This window comes from Sus scrofa, chromosome 14, assembly GCF_000003025.6.
Source record: "Sus scrofa isolate TJ Tabasco breed Duroc chromosome 14, Sscrofa11.1, whole genome shotgun sequence".
NCBI classification, from domain to species: domain Eukaryota; kingdom Metazoa; phylum Chordata; class Mammalia; order Artiodactyla; family Suidae; genus Sus; species Sus scrofa.
This window is the reverse complement of record NC_010456.5, coordinates 121,048,424-121,072,719: the sequence shown is the minus strand read 5'-3', so window position 1 is coordinate 121,072,719 and position 24,296 is coordinate 121,048,424. Positions and strand designations below refer to the sequence as shown.

Here is a 24,296-nt window from a genome sequence, read left to right as displayed (position 1 = left end):
CCTGGGAACCTCCATATGCCGCAGGAGCGGCCCAAGAAATAGCAAAAAAAAAAAAAAAAAAAAAAAAAAAAAAAAAAAAAATCGCTAAGTGAGACATTTTCTGACAACTGGAAAAAGTTAAAAATTGAGTGTTTACTAGGAAAATTATTTAGGTAAGACTGGTTTTCCTAACAATGACAACAGAATTATGGTTATGCTATTTACTTTCAAATCGGGAGAAAAATATGTGATGCTCAGCTTCTGTCTGGAAGGACAGAACAGAGTATGAGATGCTCCACAGAGACCCAGTCCACCCCCCACATGCAGAAAAACCTTTGGGGGAGAGATGAAAGGAGATAACATACCCAAAGAAGCTTTTCAAAATTCTTTTGCGGGAGGGAAGTGGTTGAGCAGACTAGGTCGGCAAAGGGTCAGTTTATGAATCTTCTCCGTTTCTCTCCCCCAGTTGCAGGCAAACAAAAGGGCAGCTAGCAGAAGATGTAACAGATGCAAAGATGAAGAGTCCTGTCACAGCCTGGCCACTACCTTGCTGTGTGACCTCAAACAATTTACTTGATTTCTCTGATGCTCACTTGTCTTACCTAGAAAAACAGGAGGGCTGGGCTATAGCAGCTCTCAGGTGTCTTCCAGGTCTAAAATCTAGGGTGCTAATGGCCAATTCAGTCTTAAAGAGAGTACAATTCCAACATGAAAGGTCCATTCCTACTTTTGTTTTTAAAAACAGAAATAGGGGAGTTCCTGTTGTGGCTCAGTGGTTAACGAATCCGACTAGGAACCATGAGGTTGTGGGTTCGATCCCTGCCCTTGCTCAGTGGGTTAAGGATCCGGTGTTGCCGTGAGCTGTGGTGTACGTTGTAGACGCAGCTCGGATCCTGCATTGCTGTGGCTCTGGTGTAGGCCAGCGGCTACAGCTCCGATTCGACCCCTAGCCTGGAAACCTCCATATGCCACAGGAGTAGCCCCAAAAAAGGCAAAAAGACAAAAAAAAAAAAAAAAAAAAAAAGCAGAAACAGAAATAGGTTGTTTTATGATTAGAAAATTAATACATACCTATTGAAAAAAAAGTACAGAAAAGAAAGAAGACAGAGTTCCCATCGTGGTGCAGTGGAAACGAATCTGACTAGTATCCCTGATGACACAGGTGGGATCCCTGGCCTCCCTCAGTGGGTTAAGGATCCGGCCTTGCTGTGAACTGTGGTGTAGGTTGCAGACATGGCTCGGATCTGGGTTTCTGTGGCTTTGGTGTAAGCCAGCAGCTACAGCTCCGATTTGACCCCTAACCTGGGAACCTCCAAATGCTGTGGGTGCAGCTCTAAAAAGACAAAAAAAGAAAAAGAAAAAAAGACAAACCACTATCATTGAACCACTCAGAATCAGAAGCACTGTTAACAATTTTATATTTGTTTTTCCAGGCTTGCAGGCACCCACACACTCAGACACATTTTTAAAAAAAAAAAACATGAGATCCCTGTACATACGCTATTTGTAATTTTTTTAGCTAGTAACATTATATGTTTATATTCCATGTTAATAAACATAGAATAATGGCCTTTTTTTTTTTTTTTGCTTTTTAGGGCCATACTAGTGGCTTATGGAGATTCCCAGGCTAGAGGTCCAATTGGAGCTATAGCTGCCGGCCACAGCCAAATCCACAGCAACTAGAGATTCCAGCATCGTCTGCCACCTACACCACAGCTCACAGTAACCCTGGGTCTTTAACCCACTGATCGAGGTTAGGGATCTAACGCACAACCTCATGGTTCCTAGTTGGATTTGTTTCCACTGAGCCACGACAGGAACTCCAGAATGATGGCATCATTCTAATGGCTGAATGGTACATTCTATTATAACATGCACAGCACATGATTTATTTTCTCATCAAGAAACACCTAGGTGGTTTTTAATTTTTTGATCTTTTAGACAATGCGGCCATAAATATCCTTCTGTTCATCCTCTTTATGTAAATAAACGAAAGTCTCTAATCAAGATTGAATCACACAACCCACTTCCCGCTTTATACAAAAAGTTATCTCTTCAAGTATCAAATACAGGCTCTCCAAAACTCTCCGCTATCAGTGATCCTGCTCGTCCAGGAGGACACCAGGCTCGGGGAGACCCGGTCCTAGAAAGGCTCTGGAAACAATATTTGGTCTCTCTGAGTCAAGGAGCCCACACGGAAACCTGAGGCCCAGGCTGGAGAACGATGGTTTCTCTGCAAAGCGTTTTTCAGCAGCGAGCTCTGGGCAAGTCTGCAGCCCACGCTGGGGCCAACGAGAATGCGGGGAACCATTTAGGAGTCGGAGTCCCGGCAGCCAGCCGCTCCCAGAAACTTCTGTCACGGCTATGCTTATGTGCTTAAGTTTTCTGCCTCTAAAAACAGTAACATCATCAAACATGCTCCCACCTGCTTGCATTGAAGACAATTGACTTTCAACACATGCACATTACTGGATCTGTCTCCTGAAACAAGAACAGTGCTCTTTTTGCAAACTCAAGTATTCACTTTAACCTTCCAAATAATTAACATTCCAAAATAATTGTTTTTATTTTTTTAAGTTTATAATAATAACAGCAGGAAACACCCTCCTTTTCACTAATATCAGTATGTACGTGTCTGTCTTAAAATTATGTCACTGATCCAAATGCACTTTGCAAATGTCGGAGAAGACATTTCATTCTCCTTGTGGTTATGGTCGCTTGTGTGAGTGATGAATCTCACAAACAGGTATTTATGCCCATGACTAAAACGGAACTGACAGGGGATATATTCTCCATCAGATGTCAAAAGGAAAGCAGAGGCCTTCCAGCAAAATGACCACTCAGCAATATTCCTGGGGATTCACGTAACTTTATTCTTGGAAGGAACTGACATTGATCACTTCCAGTCCCTGGAGAAGCTGGATTAGGAGGGTTAATTGGCTTGTCCAGGTCACCCGCTCCCAATCCAAAGTTTCCTTCTTCTCTCTGACCCTCTTTGTCAGAAACCCAATAATTAATTGGAGGCAAAGATGCTCATTTTACACTTGACAACACTGGAAAGATTCTACTCAATAATGTCTTCAAAACAAAGCAAAAGAAGTAACAGTGAAATTCATGTCTTTATATATTACCTTGTCTACTCCAGCATCCTGATACTGGAGGTCAGGTTTAAGGGCAGGTCTAATAAGAGACAAACCCATATCTGGAAGACAGTCTACAGACAAGTTGCAAAACCAGAAAGTATTTAAGATGTTCAGACGGTCGTGAATGGAGGTTTCCAGGTTCAGGTCAGAGTGGAAGTGGCAAATGAAAACTGAAGGGGTCATTACTGTGATCGAGAGAAAGCAGGTGCAGGGAAAGGGCGGCAGCAAATGGCCCTGGTGCATCCCTAAAGCAAATACCCACATTAAAGGAGGAAAAAGTGGCGTGAAAACTATCTTCATGGGGTGACAACCACCCCCAAATGCAGGCATGACCCCCAGCCTTTTGTTTCTGAACACACGGAGAGATTTATTTGGCGAGCTGAGCTGCAAATTATTAACACATCCTCATACAACTTACTAAATGGCTCCCTTTTTGCTCATTAAGTACATTCACATCAATATGGACCATCCCCCTGACAGAGCTGCTGTCATCAAGCTGGAAAAGTTCCCTTGTAAACCATCAGGGGACTTATTTATCTCATAAAATCTAGCAAGAATTGCAGGAAAGGGGAGGATCAATTAACTTGGCTGCAACTTCTGCCACTGTAAAGACTTTATCATATTAGATGGATATATGCATTAAATCCAAGACACCCCAAACTTGCTGTCTTGTAAATGTCAAAGACTGAAACCTTAGTTGGGTGGAATTAAGCAGTGACCACCCATTGAGCCAGGCAAAATATCAGCCAGCCGCCAGCACCCCCTTGGTTGCTGGAAACCAAATTCACATTCCTGGTTCAAAAATATGCCTTCTTAATTAAAGTCAGGATTTCCCAGTCTTCTCACTGGTGGGAACAAGCAAATGAAGATAACGTATACATCACTAAGACCCAGCCAGGTTTATAACCAGAAAGGGAATTGCCATGTGCTCCTTTCTGCAAGCCACTAATTACCATCTTTGTCCTAAATCTGGAATACAGATCAATTTACTTTCTGCAAAACTTTTCAATGCACTATTCTAAAAACAGCTACCAGTCACACCAGCTGTGGATCCACAGCAACTTTCCCTGTTAAAATACAGAAAATCGTATCAGACCATCCCAAACAAGATAATTACTGTGGCAAGAAATAAAAATCAGATTAAGTGGGATTTTGTGGCACAGGAGACCCCTTCAAGCTTTTGCCTGATGGAGGAGACGAGGGAGGATGAGGGAGGGGGAGCCCTGCCTCTGAATTGGTCTTCAGAGTTTTAACTCCACTATCTCAAGCTTCTTCCATTCTTGCTTTCCAAGTTTAGCCCAGTCCATTTTAATTCTATCCCTTGGTGAGACCTCAGTTCCTTACATTTAGTAGATTCTTGTTTATCAAAGCTATGAACTGAGCTCTATTGGTTTGTTTACTTGAAGATTAGCTGTTGTGGGCAGGGAAGAAAGATTAGTTTAACTGGGGTCAAGAAGCTACAGCCGCAAGAAAAATAAATCAGAGAGAGAGAGAGTAACTGGATAATGGGGGATCATTTCACTGTGAGTCAGTCCTGGTGGGTTCCCCCCACCCCATAGCTATATGCAAAGACAGAGAGATGGCAACAGATCAACACCCACATTCCAAGTGACAGATATGGGCTTTTAAAATTATTAATTTGATAAACTGCTAAGGCAGTAGCAAAAGAGTAAGAGGACAGAAGAATAAAATGGGTGATAAAACTTGTCTTCTTTTGTCCTTGGAGCAGGGGCATTAGAACAGCTCTATGTACACCATATGTATAGCCATTTACTGTGACTAATGGGAATAATGTACTATATTTCATAATACTGATCTCTTTCGCAACCTGAGAAAAACTCAAAACTAGATGGCTATCCATACTGTCTAAAAATACTTATCACAACAAACTCTCAAGCAAAATTTCTTTTTAAAAAAATTATCTTAACAGGCTTTCTTGTGAAGCCAAGAAAGTTTTCAGAATGCTAAGAAACGAACCCACCCTCTATCCTTCCCTGTTGTGGATAAATGCTTAATCCTCTCAGATGTTTTCTCCTGCCGAATGCCCGCCTTACGTGCTGTTTAAGATGGTGTTTAAAATTTTCAAAATTCCTTCTATGAGTGTATCCCTGTTCCCCCTAAAAATGGACTCAAACCGACGTTTGAAACGGGCACAGATGTGAGAAATTCCATCCTCTTTCTAGAAAAGCACCAAGTATAAGTTGAGGTAAAGTCTCGTTTTGGCAAATTCTTATTTCCTCCCCGATTCGGGGTGTAACTATCAGCAGACTCATCAAAATGGGTGGACATCACATATAACTTGCCTGTGTAGCACTCTCTAAGAGTTATGTGGAGATCCTTCCAAATGTAAAACATCTATAAAATTAACTGCAATCAGAATGACTACATGTAACATTTTCTAGACTGAATCGGGGAGCACTTTGCTCTGAAAACAGCCGGCCAGCATCCTAACGCTGTGCATTAGACTATAAACTTTAGGGAGCAAGGCTGGATTTATATCTTTGTAAGTCACAAACACATGCATGTGACCCTATCAAATACTAAACTGAAACTTTTTCTATTTCCACAGTTGATCTTTATACGTCTCGTACCGAAATAATCTGGAAAGGAAAAAATAAATCATCTATTCACAAATTAAATACACCTGATACCATCCATTAACCAGGAGCATTTCACTGCAAATCAAATAATTCAGGAAAATCACCTGTGTGCTCTCCTCAAAAAAGATGTGTGCGCTTATTTGGTTAATTTTCACCATGATTAACGTCACACTTTCTAACTGCCTCTGACAAGTGACTCCAATATTGCCCACAGAACTAAAGGGCTCTGTTTTCATTCTGAGGAGAGTTTTAAAACTTACAACCTAAAATTGTAATTTCTGATGTTCATCAAGGTTAATAAATAACTTCGTATAAATCAAGGGTTCGATCTGATTATAAAACACAAAATTTCAATATAAAATATTTTTGGAAATAAAATATTGTGAATATATGAGGAGATAAATCCTTGTAAAACATTCGCCAACACATACCACTATTGCCTTACTTCTGATTATATGAAGACATATATATATGTATTTAAACCCTCAAATTACTCTGATTTCCTAAACTCATCCCAAATGTCCTCTTAGGGTGTTATCTGTATTTCTTGTTGTCCAAATGGCTTACATAATGCTTTATGTTTTACCCAATAATATCTCCACATTGGCCAGCTTAAAGAATGTACTTTAAAACGATATCTTACAAGATATTAGTTATATGTGTCTAAACATGGCTGATAATCCATTATAGGTAATTCGATATTGGCCAGGAATCAGGGGTTAACAAGAGCAAAGAGGTCACGGATCCCTCTTGACTGAAGCTAACAGTGCAACAATGAGAAAACTAAATATACCTGAATAGGACAAAGGTACTCCACAGTAATTAACTTCTGGCATAATCTTCATAAATGCCGAGACTGGATTCCATAAAATAAAGACCAAAATTAGTCACATTATTCACCGTAATACCTCATTCTCTTGAGACCAAGCAAAACATAGGTGAGCGGGATTTTGGTTTTTATTAGGATCAGGACTGTTATTTTAACAAAGTCATCGACTCTATCCAAAACGGAAAACCATCATTAAGGAAAATCAGTAAACAGAGACATTAAGAAGTGAAAAAATTCTTGTACTCCTTAAACACTAAGCAACATGAAGAAGTTTGATATCCTGATCATTTTTAAAGCAATCAAAACTTCTCTTACAAATTACATAATAGCCTTACTCAAACAACTAGGAAAAAAAAATACAGGTTCTCCCCAAAAAATGTATTTAACATGCCATCCACTAGAGGAGAATTTCATCCAAATCTCTGGCTCACAAAACTCAAATCAAGTGGCGGACAATTTTGCGGCTGAGGGCAGCCTCGCCCCGCTACATTTTCTCAAAGATGGCTGATGCAAACAGCACCTCATAACTACATAAGAATGGTTGCTCAGATTAAATTATGCAAACGCAGTTTCAAAATAACCTGCTCAAGTTTCAGCGCATTAAAGATGGACCTGCAAAGCATTTGCCCTGTTATGCCTGGTTCCAGGGGAATTTCAGTGGGTACGGAGGGGAGCGCAAACCCCAAATCAGCCTTATAAAGAAAGACTCAGAAACATAAGCGCACAAAACATCAAATCCCATGAGCACATTCACTGGCCTTGGACCTGGTGCCTGAACACCGATCTGTCACAGGCAGAGCCATCAGGCACTTCTTTGAATCTCCATCCTGGACTAACAGTGGAAGGGGCCATCTTTGAAGAGCTCAGGCTTATCTATTAAAGTAAGATATTCCAGAAGTGGAATTTTTTAAATGGGGATGAATTTACAGGTAAATTACTTATTACATAAGGTAAGTGAAATAGTTGACATGATCCGTTTCCCACAAAATGACCTTTATTTCCAACCTGGTAATATTTCACAATCAGACATCTATCTACAAAGATTTTTCTGTGAACATACAATTCTTAGTTTTTTCCTAATTAAAAGTAAATGAAAGGAAAATGCAGGGTGATTACAATACCAAAGCAAACTCAATAAAATTACTGTGTAGCCTAATCTCAAGCCGCAAGACACTGTATGGCAAAAAGCACGTTTGATGTGTCCCAATTAATAATCAATTAATTAGATGGGGTTTTTTTGTTTTTTGTTTTTTGTTTTACTAAATAAACTTTAGGTTTTAAACATTTTTTCTCTGGTAGTTTATACTTATATTAAGGACTAAAGAGAAATTTTAAGTAATAATGTACTTAAACTGTCCATCATATTTAGTAAATCCTAGCTGAAATTATTTGCAAAACAATAGGAAGAGAATAACAGTATAAAATATTTTCCATTTCAAATAGTTAGCTACGTAAGTAGTTGACAGTTATATAAAATCAAACCAAAGCAAAAAGTTGTCCATAAATAGAGCTTTTAATATTCTACCAGTCAAAAAAAAAAGGGAACCATTTTGTTCTGAGACATACTAGCGTTCTTTGATGTCAAACTTAAATTTTCACTATTTCTATTGCATAAGTCAGTCTTAAAATACAATATTTACTTCTTTTTATGCTCCATCACTGGTTATTTCCCTTACCACTACGTGTTAATAAGTTTATGTAACTCAAAGCATCAATACAACAGCGGTGGAAAACCTCTGCTGGATTCCACAGGATTGATTTTGCTGTCCTTGTGTATATTTCCCTAGTTTTCTCCAGTTTCACCCAAGCACTCATCATTCAGACATTCCTACACTTCTTAAACTAGGTTTGAGGACTTCATTACAAGCTGAGGGAAACCTTTAGGAGAATAAAGATCCTTCAAACACACCAACATTCTAGGCCTTAAAACTGTCAAACAAAATCTCGAAAGAACAAACGAAACCTCACCGTTTTCCTTTTGTGTCCCCCATATTGGCTGAAAGAGCTTCTCAGAGCCTATTGATCATCCCCAATCTTACCCACGCACTGGGCCTGCCGGCCCAGATAAGTCGCGACCCAAGCCGCATAGTTCACCCGAATCACAAGATGGTAACATTAATGGTAAAACGGTGGCGCGGCTGAGAACTCTTCGCAAGGGCCTTCTTGCAGCGTGTAAACCCTTCTTTCCGGGCAAAGCAAAACATGCTGTCTACAAGCCCTCAGCACCTTTTTCACCCAGTATCACTGGTTGACTTCAGGGGCACCATTAACGGTGGTTTCTTCGGGCATTTTACTTACACACCCTCCCGCGCGCGCACACACACTCACGCACGGCTCTCTATACATTCTCGCGGCCTCTTGGGAATAAAAAGATGAAATATTACCTCTGGGTCATTTCCCCCCGGTTTGAGCTATTTTAGTACAAAATATCCAGTAACGTCCCGGAAGATTAGAGAAAGGGGATGAGGAAGAACGCGATTATTTTCCCCAGATAGCTAGGCTTCCCTCTCCCCAAGCTCATGAACAGTCAAATTGACACCAACTCTGCCCGGAGGAAGGAGAGGAAAACTTCAAACGCAAGGCGGCCGAAAGAAGTTTCGCAGGGACGGAGAGAGGAAGCCACAGAAGGGGGCGCCCGGGGTGTATCCCCCAAGCGCACCCGGGTCCCCGCTCCCCACTTCCCTCCTCTTACTTTTGGATGATCTGGGGTAGGCCGGCTTGGGGCGGAGGCGGCGGCGGCGGCGGCGGTGGTGGCGGCGGCTGCATCCCTCGTGGGCCTGGGGGCGCCGGGGGCGCCGGGGCACCGGGCACGCTGCGGGCATCTCTGTCCGGTTGCTCGGGGCCGCTGGGCTCAGCGTCCTGGCTCATGGCTGCGGCCAGCACCATGCGAGGCGAGACCGGCCCGGGCTCGCGGCGGGAGAGAGCGCGCGAGGGGCGGCCCCGGGGCACGGGCGCTCACTGGCCGGGGTCCCCGTGCCCAGTCCCCTTGTCCTTCCCGGTGGCGCGGGGAGGAGACGCGAGGGGGGGGGGGGGAGGCAGTCCCGGCGGCGCCGCCTCCTCCTCCTCCCGCGGGTCCTGCTCGCCCGTCCGGGCCACTCTGGGGTGGGGGCCAGGGGGCGTCTCCCGGCCGTCTGGAGCCGCTTGGCGCGCGGGTGGTCCGGGGAGCTATGCCCGCCGCTCCCGGGCACGGTGTGTGCCACCCGTCACCGCGCACCCTCAGAGTCCGGGGCCCGGCGCCCCGCAGCGCAGTGCAACCGCGTGAGGCGGCTAGAAGCACGCCAGCCCGCCGCCGGACGCCGAGCTCTCGCCTCTCCAGCTAGCCGGTCGGCCTCCCGGCTGTCCCCGGGGACGGCGCGCGCCGCCTCGCGCGCTCCAGCCAAGCAGGGCGGATCGAGCGCGCCCCGGGCGTCCGCGCGCATCGCCAGAGCGAAGTGCGCTGGGCTTGGCACCTTCCCGCGTCTGGAGCCCGGCCAGCGCCACTCTTGGCTGAGGGGCCCGACCCCGCGAGGGAGAAGCCTGGACGTCTCTCTCCCGGGTCGGTGGGACTTGTAACCCCTGGTTTTAGATGACCGGGCCCAAGGGTCCGGTCATCTAAGCTACTGGTTTCAGGGGTCCCCAGAGCAGCCGCTAGGACCGCCGTGGTTTCTCTTCATTTATTTCTCCTCTTCTCTAAAAGACCTGCCACGATCCCGAGAGCGCGAAGACAAAAATACGTATACGTTTTATTCTTGTTATTTATTGGCCAAATAGCAGTAGAAATGTAAATGATGAAAGGGAGCCGACATCGCATCACCAAGATCACCGCCTCTGAAGCTCTGTTGGCTGCCCGGGAGCCACTGTGCGGGGGTTCACCTGCACATACTGGTTCACAGCTGTGGACGCGGGCACCCCACGCTGAGGAGCCACCCCACAAGGTGCTGTATAATGCCCTGGCGCGCGGGTGGGCACCTAGTGCCGCAGAAACATTCAGAAGAAGCTGGTCAAAGACCTCAGAGAATTGTTAACTTGGAGATCCTTACCGTCCGTGGGGCGCACGGCTTTCTAAATCCTGATCCGGGCAGCCCCGGGGAAGCGGGGGACAACTTGGGTGCCTTGGAAGCCAGAGCGCACGCCAGGGTGCCCCACAGCCTGGAAAGAAGTTTGTTGAGGGTCTCAAGCTAACCCGTCCTCCTCCTGCAGCCATGCGGAGGAAAATTCTGGACATGGGTTCACCGGACCTGGCAACTACTTGAATTCTCTGAGAGAGCTTTCTTCTTTCCCTTGAGTGTAAGTTTCTGTCAACTTCCCCGACAGTCTCAGGAAACTAAGCCTCTTTTTATTTGTCGTCCTGCCTAAATCTTTCACCCTCCCTCTCTCCTATAGATAAAATGCCCTGCAACTCTCTCCCTTTCTTTTTTCCCTCTCTTTCCCTCCTTCCCATTAACAGATAAAATGACACATCCATTTCTTTTATTCCTAAAAATACTCACAACTCGCAAAATTGAGTCTCACCATACACACACACACAAAATAGGTACAAAGGTACTAATTTCCTTCATTTCACAAATAAGTCAAGGTGAATTGTTCTACCATAGATGGCTAGTAAGAGGCCATCTGGAAAAGAGTTTTCTCCGGCTCGGAGTTGGTTAGTTCATCTTTAGATTCTGTCACTAAAATCCTGACTGCGGTTTCCATAAAAATCCCTCTTCCTTTGCCCCTCTACCTCCTTGGTTGAAGGAAATTACCTGAAATTAACATAGCAACTCTCCTAGAAACTAAAACTTTCCATATATTTGCATTAAGATATCCCTCGGAAGATCCCCCAAAACCTTTGTGAAAAAAAGCTTTGTAGTCAAAAAGACAGATCAGTGTTTACCAGAGAGGCTGAGTGACTCAATCTCTCTGAGTGTCAGTTACCAAATATGTAAATTGGCAGTGATGAGACCCTGATTTGCACAGTCACTGTTAGGATTAGAGATAATATATCGTGCATACTTGGTGCAGGAGATATTCAATCTGGCAGTTATCACAAACATGATTCCTTCTATTCCAGCCTTGTAGCCAAATAGAACAACAGATCTCAAACTCCAGGAAGCTGAATGCCTAGAAGTCACAATATTGATGTAATTTAATCCATCCCCATAACATTTTTACTGACAGAAAAATGAAGAAAGGAAGAGAGGGAAGGAAGACAGAAGATGAGAGGGAGGGAGGGAGGAAATTCGTATTATAAGAATGCAGCTTTCTAAATCTCAAACATAATGTATTAGCTTTTGTGACAAAATAATAACACTGGGTAAATCTTGGGTATTCATTAGGCTTTTCTCGCATCCTTTCTCTAAGTTGAAATTTTCTCCCCCAAGTGGAAAAAAAAAAAAATTCACAAGGTGTTTTTCGGAAACCCAATTTCCATGATTACAGCTTAATATTTGCAATATATGTGTTATGTAAGAACTGAAATTTGAGTCGAAGCAGATGTGAAGGGAGAAGGGAACAGCAAAAACCTAAAGCTAGTTCTTGTGCTACCTTACATCTCCTCAAAATGTTATCTGGGATAACAATGAACAAGGCTTTCTATTTTACAAGCCAAACATTAAGTGTATTAAGAAATTCCAATGATAAATATTTATTAAATTGAGGTCTTTTCCCTCCTTTCCAGGAAGAATGAGAAAGATCCTTGGCTGGAGTTGCAGCCATTTAAGAAACCACAGCAGTCTAGGTTCTGTCTGCCCTGTACCCTTACCAGCCCCACCACACCAGGGTGTATTTTACATTTACTTAAGTGAGGGAAAGGGTGTGGGGGTCACCTGACTTGACAAATGAGGAGGGTGCCTGGGAGAGGAGGGCTGGTAACACCTCTATTCCACTCTGCAGAAGCATCTTGTCCCTCCTGACATACCAGGCAGTGAGGCTTCAAATATCTATGAATATATTGAACATTTCACCAGAGTCAGCTGCTGAATGCTTTCATAGACTATTACTTACCTCATACTCACAACAATGCCATGATGTGGCTACTGTGATCCCATGTTTTAGAATTGAGGAAACTGAGGCTTGGTGGCTATAAGAATTTGCCCCATGTCACCTGGCTCTCAAGGGGCAGAAGCAGGACTGCAGTTAAATGGATCTGACCCCAAACTTCTCCCACTGCCTCAGTGACAGACATAGACCTGAGTGAGATGCCGCCTGTCTTCTGTTGCTGTGATGCTGCCTGCATCTTCCAGGGAGTGAAAAATGCCCTGTGGTTGTGCCTCAACCCTGCCAGTCTGGATCAGTAAGTTAATAGGCAGGATCTAAATTGACATCTTATACACAAGAAAATTTAAAGACATTAAGCGACCTAGCGGGAAGTAGTAGGAAGTTAAGCAACCTAGCGGGAAGTAGCAGGAAGGATGGGGAAATAAAAACCAGTTCTCTGTTACTACCAGATTCATTCTCAAACGTGCCAGGGACTCTGACATTCTGGTTTGTTTTGTAATAATCATGAATGTTTACTGGGTTCCATACTGTGGTTCTAGGAGCTATCTCATGCTTTATTTCAATTAATATCGCCAGTCTGTAGACAGAAAAGCTTAATGAACCCGTCTCAGGTCACAGGGATAATAAAGAGTGGAGCTGATGTTCAGAGCCTGGTCTGACTCCCTGCAATTCCCTGCCCTCTATTCAAGGTGATTGTGAGCATTCATCTCTGCAGATGAGATCATTTAATACGTATTGGCTATTCCACATATGTGTGGTATTACTCTCTTTTTTTAAGTAACAGTTTACTTAATAAATTATAAAGTTTGATAATACCTGGAGCTGGTGAAAATGCAGGACACACACATTCTCATTTACTGGGGGTGGGAAGAAAGTGTCAGTTGTTGCAGTCTCTTTGGAAGTGAGTTGACACTGTCTCTTACAGTTGACCAATTAAATTGACTCAGCAGCTACTCTCCTAGGAATTTATCCTGTGGGTTTATTTGTAGCAACAACCAAAGCTCTGGGTGCAAAGAAGTTTACTGTGGCAGTTGTTCATGATAGCAAGAATCAGAAGCAATTAGAATGCTAAGCAAAGGGGGACTAGTTACATAAAGAATGGCCCTACATGCAAGGGACTACAATGCAGCCCTCAAAAAGAAGGGGGTAGATCTGTAGGCAGGGGCAGGGAGAAATTTCCAAGATGTGTTACTAAGGAGAAAATGCAGGTTCCTCAGTAGTATTGCAGTATGATCGAATTTATATAAAACCCAAAGAGTATAAAACATTTCCAGAAATTATACAAGTAATTATTAACAGTAACTACCTCTGGAACTTAGGGTCAGGCAGGAAACTTTTTCTTTTATGACTTCTTATAGTTTGAAGTTTTGAAATAAAATTTTATTGAAATATATGTATTGTTTGAAATCTTTTACTATGAACATGTGTTTCTTTTATTAACTGACAACAAAAAATTCTTTCTTAAAAAGTAATTCTTTTTTTGTTGTTGTTATAGTTGACTTACAAGGTTTCTTCAATTTCTTTTGTACAGCAAAGTGACCCAGTCACACTCAGTTCCCTATACTCTACAGTAGGGCTAAACTAGACATTCATTTTTTTAATTAAAAAAAATTTTTTTTTTTTGCCACTTCTTGTGCTGCTCCCACTGCATATGGAGGTTCCCAAGCTAGGTGCTGAATCGGAGCTGTAGCCGCTGGCCTACGCCAGAGCCACAGCAACATGGGATCCGAGCCGCGTCTGCAGCCTACACTACAACTCACAGCAATGCTGGATCCTTAACCCACTGAGCAAGGCCAGGGATCAAACCCGAAACCTCATGGTTCCTAGTCGGATTTGTTAACCACTGAGCCACGATGGGAATTCCAAAACTAGTCATTCTTAACAACACAACACATTAAGGATTTTATTTTATTTTTACTTTTTAGGGCTGCACCTGTGGCATATGGAAGTTACCAGGCTAGAGGTGGAATCTGAGCTGCAGCTGCTGGCCTATACCACAGCTCATGGCAACACCAGATCCCTGACCCACTGAGCAAAGCCAGGAATCAAACCTGCAAAGTGACCCAGTCACACCCAGTTCCCTATCCCTATAGTCGGATTCATTTCTGCTTCGCCACAACAGAAACTCCAAGGATTTTATTTTTAAAGCAAACGTTCATCTGGAAGAATGAAGGAGAAACAGAGTGGATACTCTCTTGTCCAGAGCAACCCCAACAGAGACAATTGAATAATTAACTCATTAAGTTACCAACAGTCATATTGATACAGCTACAATCTACTAGCTTGATAGTTGTGGATAAATGTAGGCAACCTATCAACATTAGCTGTAACATATTGACTTATCTGAGTGTTAATAACAGCAGTTATCATTTCTGGAGTATTAGTCTGTACCAGGCTATCTTTAGTCCATAATAGTTTTCATTTAATCCTCACAACCACCTTATTATGTGGCTATGTTTATGCTATTTTACAGGTAAGAAAACTGAGGCTCAAAGAAGTTCAGCCACACACCAGTGACTAAACAGAGGAACTGCAAATCTAATCCCAGTCTCTGTTACTCATGAGATAGTGCTTTTAACTGTTACACATGTTGGCATGGTGTTTCTTGGTGTATTGGAACTTCTGAGATCAGATGTTCCTCTGCTAAATGCTGGCTGGTTTGACCCTCTCTGCTGTCCCCAGTTACCTCATCCTTTGGTTTCCCATCTCTTCACAAGATCTGGCTTTTCTTTCCCACCGCCACCCCCAAGTGAGCTTTACCTGTTTGTTGGCCTCCCTCTCAGAGGCACTGCCTAATCTTTTACTTGAACACTGCGGATGTTTTAAAACAATCACAAAATAAAATCCTGTGCTAGCTTCACAAAGGATTTCCTCTCTGAAAACCCAGGAGAGGCAGTGGCTGAAGGATGCTGTTTAAAAATAATATGGTTACTCATGGAACTGGATGCACATTTGAATTTGAAGGAGACAGTCGGGGAACTTTAGCTGAGGAAAAGTGAGGACATGACCCAAGAGGTTCTTTTCTGCCTAACAACTCAGGGAGAATGTCCCTTATTGGCTACAGGAAAGGCTTAGCCTCCATCTCTCTGGTCGTGGATTTACCCACCAGGCAGCCCCCTTATCCTCTGATGAGCCACACAGGGATTGTATTATATCAAAGTAACAGCTGCCTGGGAGTCAGAAAATCTGAGTCCTGGTCCACTAGGTATATCCAGCATTCCTGAACAGAAAAGCAGTTATCCCGAACCAGGAGTGCCATCGACATCTTTAACTCCTCTAAAAGCATCACCGCCCCAAGCCCAGGAGGCTGGAGCTCTGTCCTTCCACCACGTGCTCAGTACCTGGCCACAAACCAACTGCGGACTGAGTTAGAATCCTAGAAGGCTCAGGGCAGAGTAGGGCAGGATAACCTGGACCTGACTTCCAGGAAAAAAAAAGCATTTTGAGCTGTGCTTTGAAGGATCCGGAGAGGGGTCTTCCCTCCTTTGCTGTTAACAAGAGAAAGCAAAGCAGCAAGGTACAATGAGGGGTGTTATAAAACAAGTTGCAGCTGAATTTTATTGGGGGGGGTAGGAAGTGATGAAGGTATGAAATGAATGTGGGAGAAATGTTAGCTGGTGGCTAATTGCATGATTTAAGTTCCTTGGGGCTCGGCACCCCCGTGGAGACCCAGCTTCTACAGGGCAAACTTAATCCCTAGGGAATGTCACTGTCATTCAGAGGCTGGTAGTATGACTCCCAGCCCCAGCCAAGCAAAACACCACTTCTCAGAGGCAGGGGATTCCTTTATCCAGCCCCTCCCCCCAGTGCCTCCTCCATCTTCCCTTATCACTGGGGCTGTCTATCAGGCCAGTTGGTCAGCAGGGAATAAACATCTCAGGCTGTTTGCCCACCAGCCCAGGGATCAGGTGACTATTATGGAAGGCAGCGCCGGGGCGTTTGCATGCCAGCGTGACGCCAGGAACAGTGAGAGCCTGTGATGTGCTGACCTCACGGAGTGGGCACCCATGCAGCTGGCCTGGAATGGGTAGACCGGTGCCACTCCCTGATGTGGCACTTTTGGTCATCTCCCGGCCACCTGATGATGCAGGACGCCCTGTCCAGCCCCTTCTCAGCAGGGACTCTGGAGTCAGAAGAGCTGGATTAGAAGCCTAGCCCCATGACCTGTTAGCTGCATGACTTTAGGCGACTTTACCTCTCTGAGCCTCAGTGTTCCCAGCTGAAAAATGGGAATAATAGTGCCCCCATCTGAGATTTCCCTGGTGGCTCAGTGTGTTAAGGATCCCAAGTTGTCATTGCTGTGGCTTGGGTTCATCACTAGCCCAGGAACTTCTGCATGACTCAGGCATGGCCAAAAAAAAAAAAAAAAAAAAGCACCTTGTAACTAAGCAAGGCCCTATGGGGCCTCCTGGGCACAAGAAAGTTCCCGTCGTGGCACAGTGGAAACGAATCCAGCTAGGAAGCATGAGGTTGCGTTGCCATTAACTGTGGTGTAGTTCACACACACAACTTGGATCCCGCATTGCTGTGGCTGTGGGGTAGGCTGGCAGCTGTAGCTCTGATGCTACTTCTAGCCTGGGAACCTCCATATGCCACCAGTGCAGCCCTAAAAAGACAAAATAATAATAATAATGAAACATGGGGACTATAGTTGATGACACCTTATTGTATAATTGGAATTTGTAGAGATTAGAACTTATATGTTCACCCCACCCACACACGTAAAAGATATATATGTGAGGTGATGGATGCGTTAAAGAACTAGATGTATATGTATTATCAAATTACCATGATGTACACTTTAAATATCTTACCATTTCATATGTCAATTATACCTCATCAAAGCTAATTTTGGAGTTCCCGTCATAGCTCAGCGTTTAACGAACCCGACTGGGATCCATGAGGTTGTGGGTTCGATCCCTGGCCTTGATCAGTGTGCCATGTGCTGTGGTGTAGGTCTCAGATATGGCTTGGAGGAGTTCCCGTCGTAGCGCAGCGGTTAACGAATCTGACTAGGAACCATGAGGTTGCAGGTTCGATCCCTGCCCTTGGTCAGTGGGTTAACGATCCGGCGTTGCTGTGAGCTGTGATGTAGGTTGCAGACGCGGCTCGGATCCCGTATTGCTGTGACTCTGGTGTAGGCTGGCAGCTACAGCTCCCATTTGACCCCTAGCCTTGGAACCTCCATATGCCGCAGGAGCGGCCCAAGAAATGGCAAAAAGAAAAAAAAAAAATTGGCTTGGATCTGGCTTTGTTGTAGCTGTGGTGTAGGCTGGTAGATACAGCTCAGATTGGACCCCTAGTCTGGGAACCTCCATGTGCTGCGGCTGTGGCCTTAAAAAGTGAAAAAAAAAAGCTAATTTTATTTTAAAAAGTAAAGCACTACAGACAGAGTCGTCTGGGGTATATAATTGAGGCTCAGCAAGCTGTCGTTAGCTGTTTTTAATATTATAATTACTGGACTTCCTACTGGAGAATTAGTGATCTTGAGCCATAGATTTCTCTTGAAAGGGGGAGGGGTGCTCGGAGTCAGAATATCTGCTTATAAAGGTCCCAGCATGAAAGGCCGTAATTGTAAGGACCATCTGGAAGGTAAACAGGGAAAAGTGAGTACTGTCAGAAGAACACCTGGATAAGAGACTCACAGACCTGCGTCGGGGTCCTTGTTCTGCCCTGCCAGCCCCGTGAACTTGGGCTTGCTTTGTGAGCTCTCTGCCCTCAGTTTCCTCATCCATGAGATGGGATAACAAACATTTCCTTCTTGGGGTTGTGAAGCTGAACCCAGGTTGGCCCAGGGTCACCTCTCAGTCTAAGTGGCTGGAATGTCGACCTGCTCTTTGTAACGCAACCCAAGTGGCCCAGAAAACTCAAAACCAGTGAGAGCAAGATGCCCAAATCAGTGTAGGGGGTGAAAAGTGAAATGAGTGTTTGGGTTTGGTTTGGGGAGCTGGGGATTCATTCCTCAGAGGTGGCACTTGCTGGGGCAATGCTTCTTCCTTGGACGGTTTCCCCCAGGAACTTGATTCATGATTTAAAGCATCCCAAAGAAGGATGTTAAATTGGTATGACCTTTTGGTGAACAATTTGAAAATAGTTATTAAAAACTTAATTGTTCAGGGACTGGTGTGGGAGAGAGGGAATAGGGGTTTGGGACTGGCATATGCACACTGAGGTATGTGGAATGACCAGCAAACAGAGACCTGCTGTATTGCACAGGGACCTCTATCCAATATTCTGTGATCGTCTATATGGGAAAAGCATCTGAAAGAGAATGGATGTATAACTGAATCACTTGGTTACACAGCACAAATTATCACAACACTGTAAATCAACTGTACTTCAATAAAACTTTTAAAAATGAAAAACAAAAAACCCAGAGTCCCAAAGAAGGCCTGTTAGGGTTGGAGAGGGGTAGGGTTTTTAACATATGTCTGCCCTACTCTCCTCCCATCTCCCCAGGGAGGCGTAAATGAGCACTTCTGAGAGAATGTTGTGGGTTGAATTGTGTCCCCTCCAAAGATCTGTGGAAGTCCTAACCCCTGGCACCTGTGAATGTGACCTTATTTGGAAATAGGGTTTTTGCGGACCTTATCAAGATGCAGTCCTTAAGGTGGACCCTAGCCTGATATGACTGGTGTCTTGCAAGAAGAGGGAAATGTAGAGCTAGATTACACACAGGGAATGCCGTGTGACAACAGAGGCAGAGATTGGCATGGTGCAGCTGCAGGACTAGGAGCAGCAGAGATTGGCAGCTACCACCAGAAGCCAGGAAGAGGCAACCAAGGATTCCCCCCAGAGGCTCAGATGGCCCTGCTGACACCTGGATTTCTGACTTCTGGCCTCCAGAACTGTGAGAGGATCCATTTCTGTTGTCTTAAGCCGCCTCATTTGTGGTGCTTTGTTACAGCAGCCCCAGCCCATGGAAAATAACACCAGGAAGGAAGGGATTGGGGCAGAGGGAGGAGCTGCGGGATTCCATTCCCTTGGTCTGAGAGCCCAGAAAGGCAGCTGGAGGGAAGCACAGCTTGAGGGACCCTGGGAGCTCCCCACCGTAGCCCCCAGCCCGTGATGGCTTGAGCTCCATTCCAATTCCAGGGCCACTAAGGAAGGTGAGATGTTTGGACCAAGTGAGAAGAGGACGTGCAGAGGAGCCAGGAGACAAGCCTCCATGGTCCAAGAAGGAAGGATTCTGACATTCAAAAACCTTCACAGCCTCTGCCTGGTCCAGCCTCCAGGCTCAGCTCCTTTCTTTCTGGCCAGTCTGGTCTAATCCTTTCCCTGGAAAAACACCTTATGCCTTTTGCCCCCTCTACCCCCACCCCCAGGGCGCCCCTCTTCTTGTCTCCCTTCTCCCTGTGCCCCCCACCTGATGGAGCCTACTTCCATCCATGTGCTCCCTGGTAAATTGGTTGTGTTTTTTTCTTTTTTCTTTTTAGGGCCACACCTGTGGCATATGGAAGTTCCCAAGCCAGGGGTTGAATCAGAGCTGCAGTTGCCGGCCTACACCACAGCCATCGCAATGCAGGATCGGAGCCTTATCTGTGACCTATGCCACAGCTCATGGCAACGCCAGATCCTTAACCCATTGAGTGAGGCCAGGGATTGAACTGCATCCTCAGAGACACAATGTTTGGTTCTTAACCCACTGAGCCACAACAGGAACTCCAATTGTGTGTTTTTTTAATTTGATAATGTGATCCCTTTTCTACTGTTTTGTGGTTTAAGTTTTCATGTGTCCTGCCTTATTCTCCTAACTATACGAGGAATGCCTGGGCTGCAGGGACTGGGCACGCCTCTCCAAGCAGCCCTTTCATCCTCAAACAGAGAGAGAGAGCTGCCCAGAGTAGAATGCATATTTGTTTCTTTGCTTCAGCACAAGAATGTTGACTATGAAGATCTGGAAATCTGGAGTGGTTTTGGGGGGGGGGTTCTTTTCAGAGTGTAGGTGTAATTACTGAGGGTTTTTTTTTTCTTTTTTTTAATTGAAGTATGGCTGATTTACAATGTTGTGCCATTTTCTGCTGTACAGCAAAGTGACCCAGTCATATATACACATACAATGTTTTCTCATATCATCCCCCATCATGTTCTATCCCAAGAGATTAGATATAGTTCCCTGTGATGTACAGCAGGACCTCATGGCTTATCTATTCTAAATGTAATAGTTTGCAGCCAGGGGAAACTCCTAGTCCCTTCACTCCCTTCCCCCTCCTCCTTGGCAACCACAGGTCTTTTTTAATTCTGTCATTGGCTTCTTTGTAGCAACATCATTAGAGGCACAGCCTTTAGAATCAGACAGAACTGAGCTTGAATCCTGATTCTATTGCTTTATAGCTGTGTGACCTTGGGAGAAGTTACCTGAACTCTGTGTGCCTCACTTTCCTTACCTCTAAAAGGAGATTCATAGGTTGTAAGAGTTACAACACTGTGTGTTTGGCACATAGGATGGCTTCATAATTCACTTGTGGAATGAACGACTAATGCACGAGCTTGGTACCATGCCTGCCAAAATTCTCTGGGAAGCAGCCTCTGAGACAGGGATGGGCTAGAGCTGGTTTATTAGGGGCTACTCATGGGATCGATACGTGTGGAAGGGAAGCAAGGAAGCAGGATTGGGCAGGAAAAGACGTCAGACTGTGATAACGTCTCACTGGAGACCTTGGCCAACCCTATGGAAATTCTGAGGCTGGAGTGGCCCGTCAGAAGTGGCAAATGGCTCTCCATATTTATCTGCACTCCCCCAGGTTCAAGTCTGCTAGGAATGTGAGCATCCAATCATCCTGACAACATCCCTATTACATTTCTTTTGCTCTGAGTCTATTCGAGAACCAATCTACAGCCAGAAAATGTGATCATGTAGCTCACTGGCTGAGCCAGGGACTCGGGCTCACCCCTGGTGCCAGATGCCACATCAGCTCCACCTAAAGCAGGCACGGTGAAAATAGGAGAGCCTGTGATCCCCCTAGTGGAAAATCCGAGGGTGCCAGGAATGGATGGATGCTGGACCAGAAAAGCCTTGACAAACGTCTATTTTTTAACCAAAAAGGAGGCCAATATTGGCCGGCCTCTGCTATGGCAGGTGTGTGTGGGAGAATGAAGGACACGATGATGCGAAATGCAACATGCACCACAGGCTGTCTGACACAGAGAAAGATATTAAAAGTATTTTCTTTCTTTTTTTTTTTTTTGGTCTTTTTTTTTTTTGTTGTTGTTGTTGTTGCTATTTCTTGGGCCGCTCCTGTGGCATATGGAGGTTCCCAGGCTAGGGGTCGAATCGGAGCTGTAGCCACCGGCCTACGCCAGAGCCACAGCAACGCGGGATCCGAGCCGCGTCTGCAACCTACACCACAGCTCACGGCAACGCCGGATCGTTAACCCACTGAGCAAGGGCAGGGACCGAACCCGCAACCTCATGGTTCCTAGTCGGATTCGTTAACCACTGCGCCACAACGGGAACTCCTAAAAGTATTTTCTGAAATGAAAACAAATCTGACTAGTATCCACGAGGACGCAGGTTTGCTCCATGGCCTTGCTCAGTGGGTTAAGGATCCGGTGTTGCCATGAGCTGTGGTGTAGGTTGCAGACATGGCTCAGATGTGGCATTGCTGTGCCTGTGGTGTAGGCCAGCAGCTACTGCTATGATTTGACGCCTAGCCTGGAATCTCCATATGATGCAGGTGCATCCCTAAAAAGACAAAAAAAAAAAAAATTGCTGAAAAAAATTAAATATCCCAAGTAAATGGGAAAAAACATCCACTGAGTGATCCTCAAGTTAAATTTTAATTTTTTTTTTTTTTTTTTTTTTGTCTTTTGTCTTTTTAGGGCAGCACCCGTGGCATCTGGAGGTCCCCAGGCTAGGGGTCTAATCAGAGCTACAGCTGCCAGCCTACACCAGAGCCACAGCAACACCAGATCAGAGCCGAGTCTGCAAGCTACACCACAGCTCATGGCAATGCCGAATCCTTAACCCACTGAGCGAGGCCAGGGATTGAACCTGCAACCTCATGATTCCTAGTCAGATTGGTTCCTAGTCGGATTGGTTCCTGCTACACCACAACCTAGAACTCCAAGACTGAGATTTTTAAGAGTGTATCATGAAGATCACTACCAAAGCAACAGTTTTTTTAGTGTATGTTTCATATTAAGCTTCAAGGATTCAGGTAACTAATACTTTTGTTCTTGCTGAACTAGTTAAAAATAAATGTTAGATACCACGACAGTATTCCCCAAAAAACAAGGATATTGTCTTCCATAACCACAATGTCATTAAGACACCCTCAAAATATAATGTTGATACAATAATATATAATTTTTGGTTCATATGCAAATTTTCCCAGTTGTGTAAATAATGTCCTTTATACTTGCTTCTTCGTTTAAATCTCAGATTCAACCAAACTTTGCATTGTGTTTGTGTCTCTCTAATCTGCTTTATCCTAAAAGAGTTTCCACCCCCCTTTTTTTTTTTTTTTTTCGGTCATTCACAACATTGACATTTTTAAAGAGTCTAGGTGAATTGATTTGTAGAATTCATATTCTCTATGCTAAATTAGTGTTATTTTCTCATTACGGGATTCAGGTTAAGACTTTCAGCAAGATTGCATATGTGATATACATTTTCCAATCCTCAGATGAGAAGGCCCATTTTGCTGTTTTGTCCCATTATTGGTGATACTAAGTTGTCTTGCTGGGTTAAAGCAGATCTTGTCTTTGTAATTAGAAATCATCTTTGGGAGTTCCCCTTGTGGCGCAGTGAAAACAAATCTGGCTGGTATCCATGAGGATGCAGGTTCAATTCCTGGCCTCACTCAGTGGGTGGGGGATCTGGCATTGTCATGACATGAGCTGTGGTGTAGGTCACCAATAGTCATTCATCCAATGGTTTTAGCATCCACTGATGATCCTTGCCAGAAGGTATTATAAATGAAGGTTTTCTAATTGAATCAATCCTTCTATGTTTATAAGTTGATTTCTTTTGTAAAGAAAGAATATACCTTGTATTCTCCTGTCCCTCTCTCTTTTCCTTCCTCCCCCTTTTCTCCTCCTCCTCTTTCATCTCTTTCCCTCCAAGCCCCCTCCTTGTCTTTAATGTTTCTGTGTAATATATGTATATTCTTAGCTTGCTTGCTTGCTTTTTTTCTTTTTTCTTTCTTTCTCTTTCCTTCTTTCTCTTCTCTTTCTCTTTCTCTCTTTCTTTCACGAAAGGTATTTGACAACCATTGTATATTTTTGGTAAACTGTCTTTTTGCCCATTTTTATATTGGGTTTTGGGCCTTTTTTTCCTTCCACTCAATTTTAAGTCCCCTTCATATATTAGGAAAATTATATCATCTCTGAAATAGGTGGCAAATATTTCTTCCTAGATTATTTGTCTTTTGACTTGTTTTGGCTGTACCCTTGACATGTGGATATTCCCAGGCCAGAGATCGAACCTATGCCACAGCAGCAACCAGAGCCACTGCAGTGACAATGCTGGATCTTTAACCTGCTGTGCCACAGTGGGAACTCCATGCTGCTTTTTTTTTTTTTTTTTCATTTTTAAAGTTCTATTAAAGTATAGTTGATTTACAATGTTGTGATAATTTCTGCTATACAACAAAGTGATTCAGTTACACATGTATGTGCATTTCAGATTCTCATATTATCACAGAATATTGGGGAAAGTTCTCTGTGCTATGCAACAGGTCCCCGTTGGCCAATCATTCCATATACCTCAGTGTGCATATGCCAATCCCAAACCCCCAGTCCATCCCTCCCGCCCATAAGTTTTTCGGTCTGTGAGTCTGTTTC

General features: G+C 44.3%; 1 protein-coding gene across 1 annotated transcript in view; it reads right to left on the bottom strand.

Moving 5' to 3' along the window:
* RBM20 (RNA binding motif protein 20) overlaps positions 1-13,824 on the bottom strand; it is a 210,929-nt gene extending 197,105 nt beyond the window's left edge. Inside the window, 1 exon segment of the mRNA XM_021073215.1 lies at positions 9,244-13,824. Coding sequence (XP_020928874.1) covers positions 9,244-9,437 — 194 coding nt within the window. The 5' untranslated portion in view covers positions 9,438-13,824.